The sequence below is a fragment of the Dendrobates tinctorius genome, unplaced genomic scaffold (genome assembly GCF_039654945.1).
Source record: "Dendrobates tinctorius isolate UK_male_01 unplaced genomic scaffold, ASM3965494v1 ptg000060l, whole genome shotgun sequence".
In the NCBI taxonomy this organism is placed as follows: Eukaryota; Metazoa; Chordata; class Amphibia; order Anura; family Dendrobatidae; genus Dendrobates; species Dendrobates tinctorius.
In genome coordinates, this window is record NW_027361728.1 from 29,647,390 (window position 1) to 29,666,163 (window position 18,774).

The 18,774-nt window shown below is 44.3% G+C and overlaps 1 protein-coding gene across 10 annotated transcripts in view; it reads right to left on the reverse strand.

The window, feature by feature from the left end:
- Positions 1-18,774, reverse strand: part of NAALADL2 (N-acetylated alpha-linked acidic dipeptidase like 2) — a 1,451,400-nt gene that overhangs the window by 220,667 nt on the left and 1,211,959 nt on the right. For all 10 annotated transcript variants that reach the window (XM_073578823.1, XM_073578822.1, XM_073578821.1 and 7 more), the window contains one exon: positions 16,658-16,753. In XM_073578823.1, coding sequence (XP_073434924.1) covers positions 16,658-16,753 — 96 coding nt within the window. The remainder of the gene's footprint in view (positions 1-16,657; positions 16,754-18,774) is intronic.

Genomic DNA, 18,774 nt, shown 5'->3' on the forward strand with positions numbered 1-18,774 from the left:
CTGCCTGCTAGTCAGTATCTCAAGCCGTGCTTGCTAGAATATCCATCATGTCCATTTGTACTAGCCCGCACCTGCTCGCAGTCCCTCAGTGGGATCAGCAGCCACAGCCAGACACCACCCTGGAGTGGCACTTGGCAGCTACCTGCCGCACAAGCCGCATCAGAGGCTCCATTGAACACCAAGGTAGCTGCTTAGTTATGCCCCTTCCAGGGTAGTCTGGATTGTGGTCCAGTGGGGAGACACCCCCCATGCTCACGCCAACCAGTCAGAGTGTGAGCGTTACACATGTACATGTATCTGTCGCATGGATCTTAGTCATGTATAACATGACAGAATTTTGATGTATTTTTATTAATATCAATGTATAATTTGTCTATGTCTCCTTGTCAGTAGAGAAAATCTCTAGTTTCCAGAGCAGAATTCAAAACCCATTTGCAGATCAGGAAAAGCCTTTGAATGCTTGTAGTCAAAACAGAGTATTGATAAAACGTGAGTGGACCTGCATGTCTGCAATCTTAGTCTAATTTTAAGTTTATATAATGATTTAGCCTACAAGTAACATGTTCACTCAAGTTTAAAATACCAATTACATTAAATGTTCCAGGAGATGTTGCATAATTCAAATCAAGCTAGTCACCAAAAGTCAAGAGTGTAATTTGAAATGTATTTTCTTTTACATAAGTGGCTTTAAAAAGCTTGTTTTAAGGGCAATGTTAATCTGATGTGACACTTGGTTTTAGAAATTGTACTTTAAATACAGGAAAATTACTTTAATAATAATATATTGGGAGGAAGGCTCTGTTAGGGGAGTTCTACATCATTAAAAAAGTGAGAAATATTCATAGCTTTTTACTATCTTCAATTTATCATCAAGGAAATAGAAATATGCAAGCAATTTTCAACCACCAATTAAACATGCACACACAAACGTGTATATATATATATATATATATATATATATATATATATATATACACACAGCTCAAAAAATAAAGGGAACACTTAAACAGCAGAATATAAAACCAAGTAAATCAAACTTCTTTGAAGTGAAACAAGCAATACTCTTTGACAATCAATTACAGATGCTGTTATGCAAATGGAATAGGCAACAGATGGAAATGATTGGCAATTATCAAGACACCCTCAATAAAGGAGTGGTTCTGCAGGTGGGGAACTCTGGCAGTGCTCCTCCTGTTCCTCCTTGCACAAAGGCGGAGGTAGCAGCCCTGCTGCTGGGTTGTTGCCCTCCTATGGCCCCCTCATCATCTTCTGGTGTACTGGCCTGTCTCCTGGTAGCGCCTCCAGCCTCTGGACACTATGCTGACAGACATAGAAAACGTAGCCACAGCTCGCATTGATGTGACATCCTGGATGAGCTGCACTACCTGAGCCACTTGTGTTGGTTGTAGAGTCCATCTCATGCTACCATGAGTGTGAAAGCACAACCAACATTCAAAAGTGACCAAAACATCAGCCAGAAAGCATTTGTACTGAGATGTGGTCTGTAGTCCCCACGTGCAGAACCACTCCTTAATTGAGGGTGTCTTGATAATTGCCAATAATTTCCATCTGTTGTCTATTCCATTCGCACAACAGCATGTGAAATTGATTGTCAATCAGTGTTGTTTTCTAAGTGGACAGTTTGATTTCACCAAAGCTGGATTTATTTGGAGTTATATTCTGTTATTTAAGTGTTCCCTTTATTTTTTTGAGCAGTGTGTATATATATATATATATATATATATATATATACAGTTGTGGCCAAAAGTATTGACACCCCTGCAATTCTGTCAGGTAATACTCAGTTTCTTCCTGAAAATGATTGCAAACACAAATTCTTTGGTATTATTATCTTCATTTAATTTGTCTTAATTGAAAAAACACAAAAAAGAATTGTCCTAAAGCCAAACTGGATATAATTCCACACCAAACAAAAAAAAGAGGGTGGACATCTCCAAAGACCTGAATGTTCCTGTGTCTACCGTGCGCAGTGTCATCAAGAAGTTTAAAGCCCATGGCACTGTGGCTAACCTCCCTAGATGTGGACAAAAAAGAACAATTGACAACAGATTTCAACGCAAGATTGTGCGGATGTTGGATAAAGAACCTCAACTAACATACAAACAAGTTCAAGCTGCCCTGCAGTCCGAGGGTACAACAGTGTCAACCCGTACTATCCGTCGGCGTCTGAATGAAAAGGGACTGTATGGTAGGAGACCCAGGAAGACCCTACTTCTTACCCCGAGATATAAAAAAGCCTGGCTGGAGTTTGTCAAAACTTACCTGAAAAAACCTAAAATGTTTTGGAAGAATGTTCTCTGGTCAGACGAGACAAAAGCAGAGCTTTTTGGGCAAAGGCATCAACATAGAGTTTACAGGAGAAAAAGAGTGATTCAAAGAAAAGAACACGGTCCCTACAGTCAAACATGGCAGAGGTTCCCTGATGTTTTGGGGTTGCTTTGCTGCCTCTGGCACTGGACTGCTTGACCGTGTGCATGGCATTATGAAGTCTGAAGACTACCAGCAAATTTTGCAGCTTAATGTAGGGCCCAGTGTGAGAAAGCTGGGTCTCCCTCAGAGGTCATGGGTAGAGTTGAGCGACTTTTGTTTTTTTAAAGTCGAGTTTCGTTTCGTGAAACCCGACTTTTCCAAAAGTCGGGTCGAGCAAGATCGGCCGATTATAGGGAAAAGTCAGGGTCGTCCCGAAACACGAAACCCAATGTAAGTCAATGGGGAATAAAAGTCGGCAGTGAGAGGAGGACAGGAAGCACACCTACAGTGCTCATTTGAATGCCAAAAGCATCAATTCTTCTTACTTAAGCTGGTCAACCTTAATTAACTTCATAATACAAGTTACGCACTGAAAAATGGGGGTTATTTGGCTAAAGTTGTGGGGGGGTAGTGCTGGCTCCAGGTTTTCATGTGCCCTGGGCGAAAGAGCGCCCCTTTAACACATAATACCACAACTCATCATGCTCCGATACGGCAGAGAAATAGCGGAATAGTACAATGAAAAATACTTCACTTTTTACATCTCATGACGAGGCCCATCTATTTCTGCATACAGAATCATTGGTCCCATATAATGTTTGAAACAGTATATGATGCGCTCCACATAATGCTACAGTATATGTTGGTTTACATGGATGAAGCTCCACTGTCTTATGGGCACAAATAATGCTCCAAACATAATGGGCCCCATTTCTAATGCACTAGTGTATAATGGGCCCTGTAAATGCTGCTCCAGTGTCTGATGTCCACCTTTGGAATGTTCCAGTGTATGGTGAGCCCCATCTATCATTCTCCAGAGTATAGTGCTCCCCAAAAATTGCTGTCCCAACATTGAAAACAATCAAATAAGTCTCCTCGCTAGGGAATCCCTGTACTAGTCTGGACTCCTCGTCGTCCCCATCTTCCATCTCACTGCACAGTATTTCAACCTTGCAAGTGCTGTGATCCTGAGCAAGCAGGGGGGCCCACTCGTTGGCGACGGCACTGGCACAGGGCCCCTGATAGTACGGTGGTGTGTCTGATGGTGGGTGGGCCGAACCTGCACTTTCATCTGCAGCTTCCTCTTTGTCACCGTGTAAGATGGAACTGTATATGGGAAGGGTAACCTGAGTTTCATCAGGGTCAGATTCAGGCCGGGTAGCGTGCGAGGGGAATGTAGTGGTCTGGGTCAATGTACCAGCAGATTCATCGAGCAGTGGCTGGGCATCAGTGCACTTGTGTCGCCCCCAGGAGTACGGTCGCCACAGTGGCATTACCTTCCTCCTAGGGAGTGTGATGTCATGCTTGGGAGCAACGAAGGATCTCTCTAGCAGGTTAACTGATTGGGCGGCGTTATTCCCACGAGTCATGACCCTCCAAACAGCGTTCATGAAGGCAAAGTGTTTGTTTTACGTGGGCAGTATGGTTGCAAAGCTGAACCTTAAAGGAATGTCCAGAAGGGCACCACCAGGAGTGGAGCCTACGGCATAATTTGACTCAACACGGGCAACCTCAACCATGCCAGCTACAGAACAGATGCACGCATTGCAAGCTTAATTCCGTTAACGTACGAGACTCCGTCATGCCCCGCGGTCCGAGTCTGGCTTACTAGAGGGACACGTGAGGCTCTGGCACATGAGATTGGCCAATAACTGGTGTGTCATGCCCTTACATGTCCGTGGCTGCATGTGCGCTACACTGAAAAGGCCAGCGTTTGTCGCTTACAGGTGCAGATAACCCGCTGAACAACGTTAGTGATGGGGATCACTGATTACAATTATTACTCGCGAACGATGATTTCCCAGTAAGTGCAGGTCAACCGCAGTTCCGGAATTAGGCCTAACCGTCATTCCTGAAAAAATGAAAAACTTACGTGTGCAAACCACAGGTGCTGTAGCTTGCTTAACAGCTCGCCAGCCATTCTCACGCCCAGTATGGATTACACGTGATTGCACAAAGGTGAGAAAGGGTACCGTATCCCCGGATAACATGTATGGATAGCGTACACATTCAAAAGATATGTCTATACATCAGGAGGCAGGCTCAGACGGTGTTAGGCCCAGTATGGCTTGCACGTGATTGCACAAAGGTGAGAAAGGGTACCGTATCCCCGGATAACATGTATGGATAGCGTACACATTCAAAAGATATGTCTATACATCAGGAGGCAGGCTCAGATGGTGTTAGGCCCAGTATGGCTTGCACGTGATTGCACAAAGGTGAGAAAGGGTACCGTATCCCCGGATAACATGTATGGAGAGCGTACACATTCAAAAGATATGTCTATACATCGGGAGGCAGGCTCAGATGGTGTTAGGCCCAGTATGGCTTGCACGTGATTGCACAAAGGTGAGAAAGGGTACCGTATCCCCGGATAACATGTATGGATAGCGTACACATTCAAAAGATATGTCTATACATCAGGAGGCAGGCTCAGACGGTGTCAGGCACAGTATGGATTTGACGGCCCAGACTACACAGCGGAGGAGCAGGGAGAGGTAAAGATTGCAAATGCTGGGGCCCTGCCCAAGCAAGGGGGGCCCACTCGTGGGCGTCGGTACTGGCACTGGGCCCCTCATAGTACGGTGGTGTGTCTGACGGCGGGTGTGCACCACCACCGTCAGAGACACTTGATTGCACTATTAGGGACCCTGTGCCAGTGCCCGCGCCCAAGAGTCGGCCTACCCACCTGTCCAGGGCAACGGCACTCACACGGTGTCGTGCGCTAGGTGGTGACCCCGGCCATGGGGGGGGGTCAGCACAGTTAGGGAGTTTTAGAAAGTGGCATATGTTGATGTTGGACATTCAGCTGATGCAAAAGGCGAAATAGGTCAAGTCCCAGGAAGAGGTGGACCAAAGCAAGCCATTTTTCTGTCACCCTATGTGTCATCAGGGGAAGGTGGGACAAAATCCTTGGAAACCCATGCATGGTTCATTTTAATGAAGGTTAGATCATCCACATTTTGGGTTGACAGACTGGTCCTTTTTTCTGTCAGGATTGATCCAGCTGCACTGAAGACTCTTTCCGATAGCACACTTGCAGCTGGGCAAGCGAGCTCCTGTAAGGCATATTGTGCCAATTCAGGCCAGGTGTCCAGTTTAGTGGCCCAATAGTCACAGGGGAATGACCTGTGTGGGAGAACATCGATATGGGAGGAAAAGTAGTTTGTAACCATAGTTGACAACTGCTGTCTCCTGTCACTTTCCATCGATGCAGTATTACCAGTTGTGTGAGCGGTACTTGAAAAATCAGTCCACAACATTGTCATGAAACCCCTGTCTCCAACGCCACTTCTGCTGTGTGCACCACGAACACCTCTGCCAAGCTGCCCCGGCCCGTACGGCTCGTGTGAGAACCATCACCGCTGCTGTGTGCTGGGAATGCCTCAAGCAACCGATTTACCAGAGTTGCTTGTTTATTAGCCAATACTAGGTCAAGGTTCTCCTGTGGCATGATGTTTTGTAATTTGCCTTTATAGCGTGGATCCAGGATGCTGGCCAACCAGTAGTCGTCATCGTTCATCATTTTGGCAATGCGGGGGTCCCTTTTTAGGATCCGCAAGGCATAATCTGACATGTGGGCCAATGTTCCCGGTGTCAATGATGCACTGCGAGTGCTGGTTGGAGGAGCACTTTCTGGCAAATCCACATCCCTCCAGTCACGCACAAACCCTGTACTAGACCTTGCCACGCCAACATTTTCACTTGCCCCACGAGATGCATCCTCCTCCCCTAAGTAATCATCCCCATCATCATCCTCCTCCTCCTCTTCTTCCTCCAACTCGCCCAGGAGAGGTCCCTGAGCAGACAATGGCTGAATGTCATCAACGATTCCCTCCACCTCTTCCTCCTCGTTAACATTGGCTGCAGATGCCTGCTCCTTAAGGTGCGTCAAAGTTGCATGAGCAGACGCATAAGTGGGATGCTCATGCTTAGGATGGCGTCGTCTGCGCTTACCAGCCGTGTGCATTCCTCAAAATACTGAAGCTCTTTACAGAGGTCTTTCAGCTTCGACCACTGCACACCTGTCAACTCCATGTCTGCTCTCAAAGTGCCTGGCCGTGTATCCTCCCACAAATGCATTATGGCCTGCCTCTGCTCGCACAGCCGCTCCACCATGTGCAGGGTGGAGTTCCACCTTGTTGCAATGTCGATAATGAGGCAGTGGTTGGGAAGGTGGAGCAATCGCTGCAGCTTCTGCATACGAACGGAGTGTACAGGCGACTGGCGGATGTGCGCGCACAGTCTTCGCACCTTCTGGAGCAGGGCTGTTAACTCCGGATAATTTTTGAGGAAGCACTGCACCACCAGGTTCAAGGTGTGAGCCAAGCAAGGTATGTGGCTGAGTTTTGAAAGGGCTATGGCTGCCACAAAATTACGGCCGTTATCACTAACTACCTTGCCTGCCTCAAGATGTACACTGCCCAGCCATGACTCAGTTTGTCGCTTCAAGTACTCGGCCAGCACCTCGGCGGTGTGTCTGTCGCCCAAACACATCATCTGCAACACAGCCTGCTGACGCTTTCCACTAGCTGCTCGATAGGGGGACACCTCGTGTGCAACAGTGGCAGCTGCAGATGGAGTGCTCGTACGACTGCGCTCTGTGGACGAGCTTTCGCTTCTGGAGGAGGAGGAGGGTGGGACGCCTACAGCCAACTGTTTCCTATACCGTGGGCTAGGCAGCACTGTCCCACCACCGCTGTCCCCTGTGGACCCTGCATCCACCACATTAACCCAGTGTGCAGTGATGGACACGTAACGGCCCTGGCCATGCCGACTGGACCATGCATCAGTTGTGAGGTGCACTTTTCCACTCACTGACTGCTTGAGTGCATGGACAATGCTGTCTTTCACATGATGGTGGAGGGCTGGGATGGCTTTGCGAGAGAAGAAGTGGCGACTGGGTAGGTCATAGCGTGGTACTGCATAGGCCATGAGTTCGCGGAAAGCTGCTCTTTCCACCAACCGATAGGGCATCATCTCTAACGAGATCAGTTTGGCAATGTGGGCGTTCAAACCCAGTGTACGCGGATGAGAGACTGAGTACTTTCTTGACCTACTCATAGTGTCTGGGAGGGTGAGCTGGACTTGAGAGCTGCATATGGTGGAAGTAGCGGTGGACAGGGCGGACTGAGAGAGGGTTGATGATGGTGATGGAGTTGGTGTTCTTTCTGATGGCCTAGATTCAGTATTTCGTTGATATAACAGTGGGATTCCCTGACTGCTGTGGCCTTGCAACGACACCTCAACATTTGCTGCTGTGCTAACCGGTGGGCTTACAGTGGGGGAAAGAATGTAGCATTGCTGACTACCTTCTTTGTGATCAGTTGCACATGTGGCACTTGAGGTTTGGTGTTGTGTCCACGCTTGCAAGTGCATGCTGGTTAAATGTCTAAGCATGCAACTGGTATTCAAATTTTTCAGATTTTTCCCTCGGCTAAAGGTCTTTGCGCACTTCTTACTGATAACCTTGGCCTGATCATGAGGATTTTGTTCAAAAAAGTGCCATACTGCACTCTTCCTACTTTGGCAGACATTTTGCGGCCTAGCACGCTGTGATGTTTTGACCCTCTGGACAAGCTGTCCAGCAACTCTTTTGATTTTTGGAACCTGTCTTTGGAGTGCTCCGGGCCTGCCAGATAACAGCTGTTGCGATGTCGATGTCTGCTGTGGATGCTCCTCATCTGAGCTATTGGAAGCAGCACCCTCTTCCCCCAATGGATGCCAATCTGGGTCAACAACTGGGTCATCCATCACCTCCTCTTCAATGTCATGTGCACCTTCCTCTGTGTCACCGTGTATGGTGGTATAGTGTGCGGGAAGGGGCACCTGAGTCTCATCAGGGTCAGAATCTGGCTCTGTACACTGCGAGGACAATGTAGTGCTCTGAGTGAATGTACCAGCAGAATCATCTATCAGCGGCTGTGCATCAGTGCACTCCATGTCAGATTCATCTTGGCCTGGGTAATTCATCATTTCACTTGATAATCCAGGCATGGTATGTGAAAACAGCTCCATGGAGTAATCAGTAGTATGGCCTGCATCATCCTTCAATCTTGGTTGGGGTGAAAGACACAAGGAAAGGTGTGGTTCATGAACATGAGCCTCCAATGACGACTCAGTGCTTTTACTTTTTACAACTTCAGAAGAGGAGGCGAATGAGCTGGAGGCTGAGTCAGCAATGTAAGACAAAACTTTTTCCTGATGCTCTGGCGTTAAAAGCGGTTTGCCAACTCCTAGAAAACTAAGCCTTCGAAGCCTTATGGAGCCAGACGATGACGCAGGCTCAACACCTCCTGCATTCGGTCCTATTTTGCTTTTGCCACTACCATCAGATCCACCACCAATACCATAATTACCAGCTGCCAACCCCCGCCCAATTCCACGGCCTCTTCCACCAGCCTTCCTCATTTTTGGTAGAAATGTAGACAAAATCCAACAAACTATATAGTAATGTAAAACAAGGTACAAGGTGTCTATAGGACAGGGGATTATTAGATTTTCTGCAGACACTTGTGGACACTGGACACTTGGATTGTGTGAGGCCCACTGAATATCAGAGCGCTATGTCACAGGCTCGATGGCACAGGTGTGAAAAAAGTGACTACAGGATAAGGGAGATTTTGAATTTTTGCAGACACTTGTGGACACTGGACACTTTTGGATTGTGTGAGGCCCACTGAATATCAGAGCGCTATGTCACAGGCTCGATGGCACAGGTGTGAAAAAAGTGACTACAGGATAAGGGAGATTTTGAATTTCTGCAGACACTTGTGGACACTGGACACTTTTGGATTGTGTGAGGCCCACTGAATATCAGAGGGCTATGTCACAGGCTCGATGGCACAGGTGTGAAAAAAGTGACTACAGGATAAGGGAGATTTTGAATTTCTGCAGACACTTGTGGACACTGGACACTTGGATTGTGTGAGGCCCACTGAATATCAGAGCGCTATGTCACAGGCTCGATGGCACAGGTGTGAAAAAAGTGACTACAGGATAAGGGAGATTTTGAATTTCTGCAGACACTTGTGGACACTGGACACTTTTGGATTGTGTGAGGCCCACTGAATATCAGAGCGCTATGTCACAGGCTCGATGGCACAGGTGTGAAAAAAGTGACTACAGGATAAGGGAAATTTTGAATTTCTGCAGACACTTGTGGACACTGGACACTTGGATTGTGTGAGGCCCACTGAATATCAGAGCGCTATGTCACAGGCTCGATGGCACAGGTGTGAAAAAAGTGAATTGTAGAATTGGGCAGAATAGGAATCTCCCTAGAGTGTAGGTCTGTAAGAACGGAACGAATTCTCCACTTATCCTTCCACAGTGACACACAGATAGCTTCACTGTGGCTGTGATAACAGCCGTTACACAGTACTGTGTGAGGAGCGTACACCGCTGTATGGTGTGAATAAATGCACGCTCAGTACCTCAGCAGGACAAAAAAAAAATTGGGATTGCTTTTAAAAAAGCAGTTTGCAGAGCAGTGGGGAAACAGCAATGCAGCAGTCAGGAAGCCTTAGAAGGCAGCCTAACAACCAACACCGCTGATCCACCACAATATAGCCTCCCCTTGCACTGCACACACAGTGACTGGTGTGTTGCACAGGCAAAATCGCTAGCAGCAGAAGCAGTTTTTCTTTCTTCTTCCCAGCCTAACGCTCTCCCTACAGAATCAGCAACCTCTCCCTATGCTAAGATCGGCAGAAGTAAGATGGTGGTCGGCGTGCACGCCCTTTTATAACCCCTGTGATGCCCACCAAAGCAAGCCAATCACTTGCATGCCCTTCTGAAAGATGGTGGTGACCCCTGCCTATGTCATCACGTTGCCCACAGTGTCCGTGGATCCTGATTGGCTGAAAAAGAGCGCTAAACAAACTTTTGAAACGCGACTTTGGCGCGTAAGTCGCCGACCTCGTGGCCGACCTCATCCTAGGGTCGGGTTTCGTTTCATGAAACCCGACTTTGCCAAAAGTCGGGGACTTTTGAAATTGTTCGACCCGTTTCGCTCTACTCTAGTCATGGGTCTTCCAGCAGGACATTGACCCAAAACACACTTCAAAAAGCACTAGAAAATGGTTTGAGAGAAAGCACTGGAGACTTCTAAGGTGGCCAGCAATGAGTCCAGACCTGGATCCCATAGAACACCTGTGGAAAGATCTAAAAATGGCAGTTTGGAGAAGGCACCCTTCAAATATCAGGGACCTGGAGCAGTTTGCCATAGAAGAATGGTCTAAAATTCCAGCAGAGCATTGTAAGAAACTCATTGATGGTTACCGGAAGCAGTTGGTCACAGTTATTTTGGCTAAAGGTTGTACAACCAAGTATTAGGCTGAGGGTGCCACTACTTTTGTCTGGCCCATTTTTGGAGTTTTGTGTGAAATGATCAATGTTGTGCTTTTTGCTTCATTCTCTTTTGTGTTTTTTCATTTAAAACAAATTAAATGAAGATAATAATACCAAAGAATTTGTGTTTGCAATCATTTTCAGGAAGAAGCTGAGTATTATCTGACAGAATTGCAGGGGTGTCAATACTTTTGGCCACAACTGTACATGACCTTAAAGTGCTTCTTTCTGAGCCACTTCTTTGATTCCATGGCTCTATGTTTTGGGTCATTGTCTTGCTGGAATATCCAGCCACAATCCATTTTTAATGTCCGGGCGGAGGAAAGGAGGTTGTCACTCTGGATTTTACAGCACATGGCTCCATCCACTCTCCCATTGATGCAGTGAATTAGTCCTATGCCCTTTGCAGAGAAATAACCCCGAAACATAATATTTCCACCTCCATGCTTGATAGTGGGGATGGTGTTCTTTGCATCATAGTCAGCTCTTCTCTACCTCCAAACATGGCGAGTTGAGTTAATGCCAAAGAACTTCATTTTTGTCTCATCTGACCACAGCACCTTCTCCCAATCCCTCAGAGAAACATCCCAGTGTTCATTTGCAAACATCATACGGGCTTGCACATGTGCCTTCTTGAGCAGGGGGGCCTTGCAGACACTGCAGGATTTTAAACCTTTGCGGCGTAATGTGTTATCAATGGTTTTCTTTGTGACTGTTGTCTCAGCTGCCTTGAGATCATTAACAATTTTCCCCTGTGTAGTTTTAGGCTGATCTCTCACCTTCCTTATGATAAAGGATAAGTCCACGAGGTGAGATTTTGCATGGTGCCCCAGATCGATGTCGATTGACAGTCATTTGGTATTTTCTCCCATTTTCTTACTATTGCACCAACAGTTGTTTCCTTCTCACCCAGCACCTTATGTATGGTTTTGTAGCCCAAGTCAGCACAATATTTTTATAGAAAAATAAATAAGTCAGAAATGTTATGCTTACTTGCCACAAGCGGCTATATTGAGCTTTTGTAATTTTCATAAACTTTTTTTTGTGAAGTTGAAATAATTGTTTTTTTTTAACATAAAGGAAAATTAACCAAAATCCAGACATTTATCTGTCCATGTCACAAAATGTACATGTCTCACTCATTATTTTTGCACACCTGTTTTACTAGTGAAAGTTTACATCCATACATGCCACCCTAATACAGTCAGCTTAACACAGGTATAGTAAGCTTTTGGATATGTACCTACCCATTATTTCTTGTTCCATCCTTTTTAGCATGGACTGAATAATTGGTGTTGAAAAGTTTCTCAAAACTTATTTATAGTGCGTTAATGTAGGGCAAAAGAAATGTGTCAATGCCAATAGATTGCATATAGCAAAAATAAACTAAAAACTAAGAATGTAGGAGCTGCAATCAGCAGCACTTCCACCACCATAATCCAGCTATTTGGACAGTAGTATCACAAAATTCTTGTCATGATTGCCCTTCTTTCACACTTGTGGAGTGTATCAATGACTGCTTTCTGGACATCTGTCAAGTCAGCAGTCTTCCCTATGATTGTGGAGCCTACTGAAACAGGCAAAGTGACCTTTTTAAACGCTTAGGAAGCCTTTGCAGGTTTTTTTGTTAATTAGTCTAATTTATTATAATATTGACTATTGGGTTTTCATTGGCAGTAAGCCATAATCATCAACATTACCAGAAATAAATACTTGAAATAGATCACTCTGTAATGACTCTATATAATATGTGAGTTTTACTTTTTGCATTGAAGAACTGAAATAAATTAACTTTTTGATGATATTCTAATTTTGTGAGAAGCATCTGTACATATAATTATACACATGTTAAAACCTAAAACTGTAATAAATGGGTTTATTGTATATTCTAAATAATTTATAGTCTTTCAGAGACTGTTTGGGCTTTTGATGGTCAGAAAGCTGTGTGCAATTTGGGGACTCAACAACACCTTGGTTGCTTGGAGAGTTGAGGCAGCATGTTGTGTTTCTGGGGTGTGTGGACTGTATTAGGCTGTTATTTATGCTTAATTTGCAGCCTGAGTGGATGGTGAGTGCAAATTTTAGTGAGTGGACATAGATTAATGCTTTTCTGGTACACCAAAGTCACAGGCTGAGAAATGGGTACAGGACGCATATGCAAATATTAGCTCATATTTGTGGATTCAATATCAAATCCGGATCCTCAAAAAACATTCTGGTAATGTAAATTCCAACACTCTTGACCCTAAAGCTATAAATTCACATGCTATGATTGATGAAAACTCTAGTGCATTTTAGGTCTTTAAATTACTTGAATGAAACAGTTAACCATGTGAAGACAGTAAGCTGTTAAAAAGGAGTCATACAAAGAAAATATATCTATAAACAGATTGCCATTAGTACTCCCTTTAGAATGAACAGATTGTTCATCTTTATAAAGTTGGGATATTATGATCACAGCTGTCCAACAGTAAGCATTAGAGAAATCAAATAGTAAATCTCATAGCATCAAAATTTGCTACAGATAAACTGAGCAGGAATGGGCTAGATTTACCATAGTTTCCCTCTAAAGAAAACAATGTATTTCTCATTTACAGCCAAAATGTTCCCAGTATAAAGTTATATATCATTAGTTACCAAACATTGACTAGCCAAAAACAGTTTTGTGAGCTCCAAATCTCTCATCCCAAGCATGGTATAATTTTAATCTTTAATAAAAAGAAGTTTTCTAGACAGTAATTTTCGCTATTGTTTAATATGTGCCACACTTGACTTCAGCTCGTTGTATCCTTGCATATCCCACCTGAGCTTATTTACAAAATTTTGTGATTCAGAGCAAAATATACAGCATGTAAGCTCTAAAATACTAAAGAATTCCATGACACCATAACAATGTTAGACTGGTGCCATTACAGTCTTCTTGTAGAATGCTGTATAAACTGTACACTAAATATAAAGGATTTTTTTGTATTTTTAAAACATTGTATTTTGACTTATCTATCCACAAAACATTATACCAAAAGGCTGTTCAGTCATTTTAGAAGACACTTTTGAAAATCTAAAGCCCCCGTCACACACAGTGATCTTGCTGGCGAGTTCGCTGCTGAGTCACAAGTTTTGTGACGCAACAGCGATCTCACCAGTGAGATCGCTGTGTGTGACACCTATCAGCGACCGGACCCCCTGCCGGGTATCGCTGATCGTTGTGGAAAGCCCTGGACATTGTTTTGATCATTGGTCTCCTGCTGGCCAGCGCGCATCGCTGCATGTGGCAGGCGGGAGACCAGCGATCAGCGAGCTGGAGCTGGTAACCAAGGTAAACAGCGGGTTTCAAAGCGGCGCGCAGCGCTTAGAAACCCACTGTTTACCTTGGTTACCAGCTCCCTGCATCAGCGCACTGGTATCTAAGGTACACAGCAACTCGCACGCTCGTCCTCGCTGATGCTCATCGCTGGTGAAGCTGCCTGTTTGGCAGCTCACCATCGATCATGTAGCGACACACCAGTGATCCTGACAAGTTCATATCATTGACGGGATCGCTGGTGAGTCGCTATGTGTGACGGGGCCTTAAGACAAGACACTGAGAAACATATTGGTAAAAATTGGCTACAAGTTATTTCCACCTTGCAAGCCTTTCATAAATACCCATCTCCCATTTAAGATTTGTTTGGGTTCTTACTTTTACTTCCTCAATAAGAGGTCAGTGAGCTCTTGGAAAAATTTTAGCAGACTGATCACTGCTGTAAATATTTCTGTGTGGTTCATATTTTCTGTATTTGGAAACCATGAGCTTTGGAATGTAGGATCCTATGAAATATGGGCTTGGAAATACAAATGTGTGAAACCATCCTTAAAGGGGGTTGTCCTGCCAAACAGAGTAACTGCAGACTTATGAATATCCCCCAACACACACACTGTGTGTTGCAAGGATTCGCTGGTTTCTGAGCCGGGAACATACACCCGGCCAGAGCCTGACAAGTGTATAGCTCTGGCTGGGATTATGTATAATGCATACATATTCCCCAATTCCAGCTCAGAAACTGGTGAATCCCCACAGTTCACAGTGTGAGCGCTAGGGGGATTCATAAGTCTGCAGTCACACAGAGTGACTGCAGACTTATCGATTTGGACTGGACCTCCCCATTAATGTGATGCTTAAGGGCCCGCTACACACAGCGATCTCGCTGGCGAGATCGCTGATTTTGTGACACATCAGCGATCTCTCCAGCGAGATCGCTGTGTGTGACATCCAGCAGCGGTCGCCCCCTCGCGGGGTATCGCTGATCGTGCTGGATCGTCCTGGCCCGTTTTTTCATTTCTGGTCTCCCGCTGGCCAGCGCGCATCGCTGCATGTGGCAGCGGGAACCAGCGATGAGTGATGCTGCATGCTGGTTACCAACGTAAACATCGGGTTTCTAAGGGCCGCGGGGCCCTTTGAAACCCGATGTTTACCCTAGACACCAGTGTGCACTGCAGGCAGGGCAGCAGGTGGAGGCAGAGTGGAGCACAGACCGGAGTAGCTCTGCTATCTGCTTCTCCAATCTGTCAGACCGGAGTAGCAGATAGCAGAGCTACGCCTGTCTGTCAGTGCCGCTCTGTCTCCACCTCCCGCCCTGCCTGCAGTGCACGCTGGTATCTAGGGTAAACATCGGGTTTCTAAGGGTCCCACGGCCCTTAGAAACCCGATGTTTACATTGGTAACCAGCGTGTTCGCTGGTCCTTATCGCTGGAGGGGCTGTCTATGTGACAGCTCACCAGCGATCAGCTAACAATGTCTCAGCGATCCCATCCACATCGGATTGTTGGTGGGATCACTGGGACATCGTTATGCATAACGGTACCCTTAGTTTCTGCAGGGCTGGCACTGCTGTGTCTAGTTTAATTAATAATTATTAAAATTCAGATAGATTGACTGTGTAGCTAAGTTATTTATTGTTGTTTTTGATTTGTAAATATAGACAAACTGGTTTCAAAGCAATTGATATTGTTGGGATTATAATGATTGTATATGAAGTGTATGTGTATATCCTCTTTACTGCTATCTACAATTCTTGTACTAGTTTTCTATTCTTTAAGCAGTCAAACCTTTTCAATGTTTCAGATTACACAACATGATATTTTAAGAAGAGGAATATCTCTTGGTTGCTCATGGCATCAGGTTTCTATGGCAAGCTGATTACTGCAAAGATGGTATGTCTGGCTGCAGATTCGAAATGATGTTCATTCATTGCTTATGTATAAAAGCAATGTTCCTTGCTATTAACTTGAGGCTAGTCTATGTCATCCCCCTTTACTTTAACATAATACCTGGCATTCTAAGATTTTGTCTACAACTTTCTTCTTCTGGTTAGTCACCTGGTTATTGGACTTCTGGATTTTATTTCCACCTTTTATGTTTTCTCTGGTTTATCAGTTTCATGTCCGCACTCCCAGTATAGATCCTATACTTTGTGACTCTGGCACCGGCACCTGCTCTGAATGTACTTGCCTTTAATTTGTGGCTTTTGGGGCCTGAAACCCTGGAATGTTACAAAGTAAGTCCATATTCCCACATAGGGTAAGCTGTAAAATCTAATTGTTTTTAAAGATGCACGTTTCTGGTGACTGTGTTAAAAAATCAAAGAGTGAACAGCTAAATTTTGGATTTGGCCACAAAGCAAAATGTTTTGGACATTGATGTACTAAAGGGTGTTCCGTTATATGTTAATCCAATTTTTCTTGTTTGATTTTTTAAGTAAAGATGATACAATTTAACATCTTGATAAGTTATGTTCATCATTCATGGACCACTGCTTGATTGGAGTTTTTTTCTTACCTTGGCAATATATTCATGAAGTTGGATGAAAGCATCAATCTGCTGGTTTGATTTTTCCTCATTATTGAATAATGCTTCTGAATAGATGTGTGATGTCTGAAATTAAATAAATATTATTACAATTTATATTTACTACCACTGATCATTAACTTAGAACTGTGCAACCTTTATGTAATAATTGAATATTTAGTGTGCAAACACCTTGAGATCTTCACCTTGAAAGCAAAGACGGTGCTATAAAATATACATGACTAAGTTCTGGATGGCAATACAAATTAATTTGAGCCATATGTCGCAATCATTAAAATGTATATCATAATCATTAAATTCTATAGAATCTATGATCACATGCAATCGATCAAAGGTTTTGTTCTTTCACATAAAATTAGTGTGAAATTGCAATCCATCATATTACAGCAGAGGGAAATGCCAGATGAGTATGTGATTGATGCTGACAGACCCCGAGATGGAGAAAATCAGACTGTGATCCTAATGAGGTAGCAGCTTGTGACAGAAAGGAAAAATCTATTTATGTTTATTGCTAATTTCTTTTTCTTAAAGATGTATTGACCTTTTCCAGCAACATGAACAATTAACTGCTTAAAAGATATCTAATATGTTACATTTTGCATGTGCTTTTAATGCATTTGTTAAACATTTCATACAGGATTTTACATACAGAATTTTTTTAAAAGTTAATAACACCCATTTAAGCATACCCCATTATAAGGGCTTCTCTTGGCATCTCAATGCCAGGCATTGTCTCTCAGCACTGAACGACATTGTAAGTTGTATCATACAGTGGAGAAAAAAAGTATTTAGTCAGCCACCAATTGTGCAAGTTCTCCCACTTAAAAAGATGAGAGAGGCCTGTAATTGACATCATAGGTAGACCACAACTATGAGAGTCAAAATGAGAAAACAAATCCAGAAAATCACCTTGTCTGAATTGGCAAGATTTATTTTGCAAATTATGGTGGAAAATAAGTATTTGGTCATTAACAAAAATTCATCTCAATATTTTGTTCTATATCATTTGTTGGCAATGACAAAAGTCAAACGTTTTCGGTAGGTCTTCACAAGGTTGGCACACACTGTTGGTGGTATGTTGGCCCATTATGCCATGCAGATCTCCTCTAGAGCAGTGATGTTTTGGGCCTGTCGCTGGGCAACATGAACTTTCAAATCCCTCCAAAGGTTTTCTATAGGGTTGAGATCTGGAGATTGGCTTGGCCACTCCAGGACCTTCATATGCTTCTTATGAAGCCACTCATTTATTGCACTGGAGGCGTGCTTGAGATCAATATCATGCTGAATGACTCATCCACATTTCGTCTTCAATGCCCTTGCTGATGGAAGTTGATTTGCACTCAAAATCTCACGATACATGGCCCCACTGATTCTTTCATATGAAAGAATTAGTCGTTCTGGTCCCTTTGCAGACAAACAGCCCCAAATCATGGTGCTGCTTCTCCCATGCTTCACAGTAGGTATGGTGTTCTTTGGATGCAACTCAGCTCTCTGTCTCATACAAACATGACGAGTTTTATTTCTACCAAACAGTTCTACTTTGGTTTCATCACACCATATGACATTCTGCCAATACTCTTCTAGATAATCCAAATGTTCTCTAGCAAACTTCAAATGGGCCCAGACATGTACTGGCTTAATGCGGGGGTACACGTCTGGGAATGCATGATCTGAGTCCCTGGTGGTGTAGTGTGTTACTGATGGCAGCCTTTGTTATGGTAGTCCCAGCTCTATGCTTGTCATTCACTAGGTCCCCGTGTGGTTCTTGGATTTTTGCTTACCGTTCTTGTGATCTTTTTGACCCCACAGGGTGAGATATTGCATTGAGCCCCAGATCTAGGGAGATTATCAGTGGTCTTGTATGTCTTCCATTTTCTTTTTATTGCTCCCACAGTTGATTTCACCAAGCTGCTTGCCTATTACAGATTCAGTCTTTCCAGCCTGGTGCAGGGCTACAATTTTGTTTCTGGTTTCCTACGACAGCTCTTTCGTCTTCAGCATTGTGGAGTTTGGAGCGTGACTGTTTGAGGTTGTGGACAGGTGTCTTTTATACTGATAACTTCAAACAGGTGCCATTACTACAGGTA